The sequence below is a fragment of the Macadamia integrifolia genome, chromosome 2, assembly GCF_013358625.1.
Source record: "Macadamia integrifolia cultivar HAES 741 chromosome 2, SCU_Mint_v3, whole genome shotgun sequence".
Taxonomy (NCBI): domain Eukaryota; kingdom Viridiplantae; phylum Streptophyta; class Magnoliopsida; order Proteales; family Proteaceae; genus Macadamia; species Macadamia integrifolia.
The window spans coordinates 25,367,087-25,376,024 of NC_056558.1; the positions used below are offsets into that span (position 1 = coordinate 25,367,087).

Below are 8,938 nucleotides of genomic sequence, written 5' to 3' on the forward strand. Positions count from 1 at the left end.
ATTTTTTTTTTTTTTCTTTTTGGTAGAAAGTTAACTATTGATAATGACTCACACTTTTGAAATCTGAAACAACGCTTGCAATAAACAAATATCAAAATTGAGCCAAACTGTCTCTTCCGTAATATACTTTCTCATCCGTAATAGACAAAGCCCTCCTGGCAAGATAGAGTTAGTTAGCAACCCTAGGAATATACTAAATTTATAGGGTAAATTCTTTGGAGTTGTTTGGAAATAGGAAACTATTTCTTGGTTGTCAATTTCCATCATCAACTTGTAAGCTCACCAAAACATAAGCTAACTCTCTCTCTCAATCAAGGTTATAGGTATCAATATCTCTCAGCTGATATCGATACAAATCGTTTGGAATTGGATCATACTAGGCGGTTTCAAACATAACTTCAAAATTGAACAACTTTTTACTCAATTCACCCAATTTGTATCCATATTTGTATCCATATCAATACGCATTAGGGCATCAAGACGTAACAACAATGTGACATCAATATTAAAATCATTCGTTCTATTTCTATCACAGTTTAAAAAATTGAAATGAGATCAATCAAATCAGTTGATTTGGATCAAAATCGGTTGTGACCTATCCCAATTTTAGCTAATTTGACATGACTAATTCTAGGGTTTGATCTCTGTCTCCCACTCCCCTCCGTAACAAAGAGAAATAAGCATAGAGAGATGGAGCTTCTCTTGGTGCATCTTGGAAGATAGAAGGTGGTATGAGGGGTGTCGCGGTTGAACATTTTCCACCTCTACAAAGTAAAGGGAATTATCACACTAGAGAGGAAGGTGAGTCTTATAATGGAGAAGATGCAACAATTGGGAGAAGGTCCTCTTTTGAGAAGGAAAGTTCAGCCATGGCTGCTACATCATGGGTTTCTCATTTCACTTCGGCTGTACAAAAACACAAGGAGGGGATGGATCTTAAATACATCCAGCCAACTATGGTAGATGGAAAAATGGTCGCAGACTGTCCAGTGAGTGCAGTTCGAGATGAGATTGATCGATGGAAAAATGCTTTTGTGGGTTTTTTCTTAGGCAAAAGACCATCTTTTCATTATACAAAGGAGATGTTTCTCAAGCTCTGGAATATTTCTGGACATGTTGACATAAATTTGCTTGAGTGTGGTTTATTCGTCTTTTGCTTTAATCAGATGGAGGATAGGGAGAAGGTATTGGAAGGAGGGCCATGGTACATTCAAGGAAAATCTTTAATTCTTCTTCCATGGAGTAAGGAGGTTATTCTTGACAAGATTGATTTAGGTTTTGTCCCTATTTGGGTGAGTCTTCCAAATCTTCCATTTCACTTTTGGTCTTCGGACTCGTTAAGTGCTATTAGAAGTATGATTGGGTTCCCAATTTCGACAGATAAAAGAATCAAAATCCATGGAGTGTCTTCTTTTGCAAGAATATGTGTGGTAGTAAATGCTGCATATAAGTTACCATCCTCTTTGGCCATTAAAGATGAAGATGGAAGAATTCTTACACAACAAATTCAATATGATTGGGTTCCTCCTAGATGTGATTCTTGTAAGATTTTTGGTCATTCCAAGGCTCAATGTGGAAGGGCGTCCAAGACTCAACATCCAAAGAAGAGTAGGCCGGTGTGGAGAAGGAAGGAAACGGTTGATCAAGCTTGGGTGAATGCTGAAATTCAGATAACCGGCGATGTTGATAATTCTGCGACAGGTGAGAGAGGTGATTCAGGAAGGATGGAGGTGGATTCTATGCATACTAGATCTGGAAAGTATTTTTATTCAAATTCAAATTTGAATCTTCAAAATGAAAATTTTGGCACTAGAAGAGTCGGTGGAGGATTTGTTTCTCAATTAAATTCAATTGTTGATGTTAATGCTTTTACATTATTGGAAGGTTTGATCGAAGAAATTCCTCTTAATTCAAATAAGGAGGTTATGTTATATTCTAAAGGGGGGGATAAATGCGTGGAGACTCATATGGAAGGGGGGATTGATTACGTGGAGGTTGTTTTGGAAAGAGGAGGTGATGACGTGATGGTTATAAGTGATGGGGATGAGATAGATGTGGATTTTGGCTCTAATATCCACTATGTTGTTGGCAATGCCATAGAAGACAATGTGCTGGACTTACTAGCCGAAGGAGAGATTAAGGGAGAAATTATAGGGATTGACAAATTGGGATATAATTCAGCTACCATTTTAGAGGGGCTGTTTTTTAGTAATCCATTAGTGTTCCCTTTTTGCTAATAAAAATGAGGAGGTGGTGCTCTCCTATAATCAATTTGCTGATGTGGTTAATGTGAATAAAGATTTTTCTCTCAATTTGGTGGGATTAATTGAAGGAGAAGAAGAGGAAAGGGATAAGGTCAACGATTTGGCTGATCAATTAGAAGAAGATATTGAGAAGGCATAGTAGATGATATGGTGTAAAATCTATTAGGGGCAATTTTGAGGAAGGAAAATATTCTACCTCCCATATCCGATCTTCTTCCACAAGGAAGAAGAAAAAGAAGAAGAAGAAGTCATTCTCTTGGACCATTGAGTGTAACTTGAATCTTGACCCTGACACTGATAGTTCTTCAGTTGAGTCCTTGGAGGAGCTTTTGGAGCATATGCCATTTTTGAATCCTGACAATGAGACGAATTCAAAAGAGAGTTTAGAGTCTATGGAAAATTGGAATCTAGAATATGATCCCTATGATGGAGAATCATTCATTCATATTTCAAATTGGGATAATGACAACTGTTATCTCTCCAAGGGAAGAAACGGAGATGAACCACGAGGTGGCCCATCAAGTTGATAATATAGATGGTTCACATCTGGATTTTCCTAAGGAAGAGTCAAAGGCGACCAATGATGACGATGACTTTGGTCATGGTGTCTTTAGAAACCTGACCCATCCGATTTTGAGAAGCTCTATGCGAAAGAGTCATCGCATTAGAAGTGCCCCATACTATCTTCACTCCCGTGATTGGGCTATTTAACCATTCCATAGTATTTCTTTCCGAGTGTAGAAATGTTCATTTCCAATTTTCCTTTGTGATGCAGAGTCCATTCTGCTTTTTTTTTAGGGGCTTCTCTCCCTTCCTTATGCCTGTCCAATAGGGGGAATGGTCGCGTTATTTTGTTTTTTTTTTTTTTTCTTTCTGATATAACTTTTCTTACCTATCGAGAAAAAAGAAAAATAAAATAAAATAAAATCTAGGGTTTTGCTCACTGGTTCATTGGGTTTTCAGATGTGATAACCGATTTTAGAGGTTCTTTGAGATCAATTCCGGTCTATTCCTAGGTCGAAATGGGCACCGACCGATTCAACCCATTTTCGATTTTTATAATATCTCTCTCTCTCTTCCCATCCGGTCGGTCCTCCCCCTTTCCCAGAAGCAAAGCAGAAGCTTCTCCCATCCGGCCGGCCATCCACCCTTCCCAGAAGCAAATCGGAAGCTTCCCCTTCCCCCTTCCCAGAAGCAAAGCCTTTCGTCTGGGTCAGTGATCCAACTTCAACGTTGTTGACAACACCTTTTGCTCCCTTTTTCACTTCTCAGACCAAAGCGAAGAAACCCTTTTTCCAATCCAATCCCAAAGCACTCTCCAGTCTCCTCTCCCACAGAATCTCCATCTACTCCACGCCCATCTATTCGTTTGTGGGACCCTAATTCCATCAACAAAGATTGTTCTTCCATCTTCTTCTTTTACCCATCAAAAATCCCTTTTTCAATTGTTTAACTGTAACTGTATGGATTATGGAATTAGGAAAAATTATCAATTTGTCTTCTACTCTTCTCTGTTCAATTTGTCCACGGTTTCGTATGGATCAACAGTACCTTCTACCTCCTCCATGGTGGTTTCCATTATCGGTCATATATGACGTCAAAACGCGTTCGCTGTCATTTCATCCATGTGACCTTTACCCCTTTCCACCCAATTTTTTTAGCTCACCAATACCATCTCTATTCTCTCAAATGTTAACACTCTGTACTCTACTCTGAGTAAAATTAAGTATTTTAATGGCATCTCAGAAGCATTAAGTCAAATAAACTATCCTCGTCCACGTGTTATAATCACTATATCTAATTTGGAATCCTTGAGGTGAGGATATAACTTAGAATTTTCCTGCAACTTGTTTAGCTTTTTGTGTATAAACTCTAGCCGTCCACCATAACAACATCTCCCAGTTGTTCCCGTCTTCTTCAGCTCGAATTCCAAATCTACAAAGACCCTTTACGTGGAGCCAAAAATCGACACCTGAGAGCCCCCTTTCAAGGAAAAAGAGGTACGTTGAAGTCCCAATTCTCCAGTCTCCAATGATTCAATATATTTTTGAATGAACTTCCCTTGTTGTAATGGTTTCCTTTTTCTCGTTGGGTTCTGTGATATTACTTAAAAGAGAGATTCGTTATTTTCTGGGGACACGAGATAAGGGAAGGGAATCTCCTTCCTGCATCCCTTTAAGTTACTTTCATGAGGTGGGTTCATTTCTTTATTTATCCGAGAATAGAAGGGTAATTGGGTTTCTGCGTATGATGTTTCAGATGGGTTTTAGGGTTTTTTTAGTTTCTGCTTAGCCATGGATTTATGAGAGGTGAAGTCTTCTTTTGCATCTCAATCTCTGATAAATTTTTGCCGTCTTCTATTCTTACCTCTTCATTCTTTTTTGAAAGGTTGTTGGTGGAAAATTCAGGAGTTCTAGTTTAAGCTATTTGATGTTCCCTTTAGTATTGTTAATTAGAATTATCTGTGCTCATATTCTTTTTTTTTTCCCGCTTTTCTTATTATTTGGTTTGTTTTGCTGGAGGGAATTGATGATTTCGTGCTTGAGTTTGGAAATTCAATTTTGAAATCTAGGGTTATGAAACTTAATAATTAGAAATTTTCTCTTTTTGTTCCCCTTTTAAAGAAATGGGTTCGCTGGTGCTGTTGGTAATGTTGCTAATTTTTCTTTCTAGATGGGGTTAATTTTATCAACTGCAGTGGAAATTAGGGTTTTGAGATGGTGCCCCTTCTAAGAGTTTTCCTTGATAATGAACGCTGCTGGTCTCCTGTCTTTAAGTTTCAATGGGAATCATGAGCTTCATCATTCCTTCACATTTTTTCTTCCTTCTAGCATATGAAGTGTTCTGTTGATTGTTATGCTTGGCTATTTGTACACTCTTTTCACTTGAATTGGGATATGTATGGGAGACCACCTATTTATTTGCATGACATTTCCTCTGGATTATTTCCACCAGGTGAAAACTGATATTTAACTATTGAAACTTACTAGATCTTGTTGGTACTAAGAATAAATTTGAATTTGAGTTTGTGGGTTCTGCTCTGTTATGTGAATCCTGGGTTTGGAAAAGACAAGAGACTTGATGATGCATAAAGCCATCAAGTTGTATGTGTGTCTTTCATGGGGGACTGGACTATCTAGCCACCTGTTCTGTGTTGATCATGTTGAAGTCTACTTCCAATTCTCAGGCTGAGTTCATAATCTTATTCTAAGTCTACCTCCAGTTAGATCCCATTCAATTAGAGTGGTTATGTTGACATTTTTCAGTTCTATCTTTGCCATTTACAAGTATCATGTCCTAAGCTTCATTGATATATTACCAAAACTGAGAGTTGATTTCTGCAAGCAGTCTTAAATAAAGCCATTCATCTATATTCTTTCGTAGAAGATCCCACTCCCAATCCCTGCCATGAGTGAAACAGTTCTTGGTTTTACATGGTAAGTTAATGTGGTTGGATTTGTTTTTCTCACTTTGAAGAAACCTTTCTAGTGGAATTCTATTACTTACACAAGAAGAAAAGGAAAACAAGTGTGATGTATCCCTTAGTAAAACTTACAGTTAGACTCAATGATGAGTGATGGGATAATAGAATGGTCTCCCTGATATCAAACAATTCTTCTAGTGGCTCTTCTCTCTCCCATTGCCTCGGTAACTCCAAGCAATCTTGCCTACTGGTGTGCTATCATGTATAAAAGTACCATATGCTCCCTGTGTCTCTCTTGGCATTTTTTTTTTTTTTTGGGGTGGGATGCAATGATTTTCATTAGGCCTTTAGTAGCCTGTTTCAATTACGTACACTTCTTCTTACCTAGGCCTCTTTTCTGCATGATATTTTACGCCCCATAAGAGTGAAATAAACTCAATAGGAAGGATGCATGCTATATCGTGTACAATACAATCCGGAAATCCTTTTTGGTTGCTCTAGCCAGTCTATGATTCTTTTCCTTTTGTTATTTTCTTCTGTTGCAACAAAACACATGAAAATAAAGGCCATTATATTGATAGTCTGTACTTCTGCTTGTATTCTTTCTCCCTAATCTTTTTCATAAACAGAAATTTTACTGATATTTATATTTTTCTCTTCATTGCAGTCGATTTTTCTTAATTGTCCATTTGTGGAAGCACAATTGATCTAGAAAGAATGGGGTTGCTGAATTCAATATTAATATGTTGTGGTTAGAGAAGATTCATCTGGTTACTTGTCAAGGTGACTCAATGAGTATCTATCCTGCGTCCATTATTTCAGAAAGACAGAGATAATAGCCCACAACCTTTTAACTATGATGAATTCTCAATTAAGGTCTGACAATGGTTCTGTCCGAAACAACTATCAATATTACAATGGCTATTCAGTGGCTGGGCTAAATCAATTGGAAAGTTATTCTTCAAGGCAAGCTTCTCTTCAACATGGAAGTTCAAGCAGGTCAGACAGGCTGCACTATCAACAAATGCAAGAGGTCGAGAACTGTTGCTTGTCTCCAAATTTCCCAAGTTTAGACCACCTCTTATGCTCGGATGATGGCAGCCAATTGAACAATATTCCTGGTGAGAGTTCTCATGAACAGAATTGCAGCTTGGAGTCATCCTCGGCAACTGGCAGTTACAATGTTTACAACACCCCATCAACCATCAGTTTCTCATCTAATGGGAGTCCTGTATCACAGCAAGAATCACAGTCATACCCGTCAGACCCTCATCATTCCCCTGACAACAACTTTGGGTCTCCAATAAGTGGGTCATGCATAACAGAAGATTTCAATCACAAGCTGAGGGAACTAGAAACTGCAATGCTGGGGCCCGATTCAGATATTGTGGACAGCTTTGATAGCAACTTGGACGGAGTAGCCCGAGAACCACCTCCAGAGAGATGGAATCAAATGGTGGAGATGATCCATAGAGGGGACCTGAAAGAGGTACTCATTGCCTGTGCAAGAGCTGTATCAGATAATGATCTTTTGACTGCAGAATGGTTGATTGCTGAGTTAAGGAAGATGGTCTCAGTTTCTGGCGAGCCAATCCAGCGGCTGGGAGCTTACATGTTGGAAGGGATTGTTGCAAGGTTAGCCCGCTCAGGAAGTTCCATCTACAGGGCCCTGAGGTGCAGAGAACCTGCTAGTGCTGAGCTTCTCTCGTACATGCATCTCCTGTATGAGGTCTGCCCGTACTTCAAGTTTGGATATTTGTCTGCCAATGGTGCTATTGCAGAAGCTTTGAAGGATGAAAACAGAATCCATATTATTGACTTCCAGATTGCTCAAGGTAGCCAGTGGATCACCCTTGTGCAGGCTCTTGCAGCCCGGCCTGCTGGTCCCCCGCACATCCGCATCACCGGTATAGATGATTCCCAGTCAGCTCATGCTCGGGGAGGAGGACTTCATATTGTTGGACAGAAATTGTCAAGGCTTGCCGAGTCATGCAATATACCTTTTGAATTCCGTGCAGCTGCTATGTCTGGATGTGAAGTTGAGTTTGAAAATCTTGGTGTTCATCCTGGGGAAGCTATAGCTGTGAATTTTCCATTCATGTTGCACCACATGCCAGATGAGAGTGTGGGCACTGAGAACCACCGTGACCGGCTGTTGAGATTGGTTAAGAGCTTGTCGCCCAAGGTGGTCACGCTTGTGGAGCAAGAATCGAACACCAATACCGCTCCTTTCTTCCCGCGATTCCTCGAGACTCTGAACTATTATACAGCTATGTTTGAGTCAATTGATGTCAAACTCCCAAGGGACCACAAGGAACGTATCAATGTCGAGCAGCAATGCCTGGCACGTGATGTAGTGAACATCATAGCTTGTGAAGGCGCTGAAAGAGTGGAACGTCATGAGTTATATGGGAAGTGGAGGTCGCGGTTTCTAATGGCTGGGTTCACTCCATACCCATTGAACTCGTCTGTGAATGCCACCATCAAAGCTTTGCTGGAAAACTATTGTGAGAATTATAGACTTGAGGAGATAAATGGCATTCTCTTTCTTGGCTGGATGAACAGAGTCTTGGTTTCATCTTGTGCATGGAAGTGAATATTGCATCCAACAGGCGACTTCTGCTTGGCAATCCTGTATTTAGGCGGCCCAGGTAAGACCTGAAATTATGTTTCCTTGTTTACAAACATGGAAGGAGTTTGATTGTCTGAATTCTCTGGAACATAGTAATCCATATTAACTCTTCCTGGAAAGCCATCTCATGTAGTGGCAACTTTTATTCTGAAATTTTGTTGTAGAGCACCAGCATTTGCATCTTACTTCTAAAAGAAGTATGCTCAGGTGGAGTCCACTGTAGTCTACTGGCATATGCCAAAAGGGCTGTAATCATCCAATTCATAACCCCAAGCCTTCTGCTTATCTTTAAGGTGGAAAAAAGAAAGAATGGTCATGGAATAAACCTTACCTTTACCTTACTTTCCCTGCCAGGGCGAGTAAGGCGATAGTCAGTGAAAATTTAGATGGGAGGGTAGAAGTGTGTTCTACCCTTTAGCAAAGGTTGGCTTACCTTTACCTCTGCCGATAAGGTGGGTAAAGTTTGGTCATCGGAGAAAATTTCCAGCCCTACTCTTCTTCAGTTCGCAACTTCTGTAAACACTGGTTGGACATATAAGATAGAATTTGAGTTTTAAATTTTGACTTGCAATCAAGATTATTCTGTACTCTACTCTTGGAGTTGCCACATCACTACTC

The 8,938-nt window shown here is 39.7% G+C and overlaps 1 protein-coding gene across 3 annotated transcripts; it reads left to right on the forward strand.

Moving 5' to 3' along the window:
* Positions 1-3,346: 3,346 nt before the first annotated feature.
* On the forward strand, positions 3,347-8,473 carry LOC122071143 (scarecrow-like protein 21). Of its 3 annotated transcripts, none has more exons than XM_042635440.1 (2): positions 3,347-4,264; positions 6,356-8,473. In XM_042635440.1, the coding sequence occupies exon 2, from the start codon at positions 6,545-6,547 to the stop codon at positions 8,282-8,284; it is 1,740 nt and encodes a 579-aa protein (XP_042491374.1). In that variant the 5' UTR covers positions 3,347-4,264; positions 6,356-6,544; the 3' UTR covers positions 8,285-8,473. The 3 variants fall into 3 exon arrangements, with proteins under 3 accessions (XP_042491374.1, XP_042491392.1, XP_042491383.1); XM_042635458.1 differs by lacking the exon at positions 3,347-4,264 and adding an exon at positions 4,313-4,457; XM_042635449.1 differs by lacking the exon at positions 3,347-4,264 and adding an exon at positions 4,427-4,573.
* Positions 8,474-8,938: the final 465 nt, after the last annotated feature.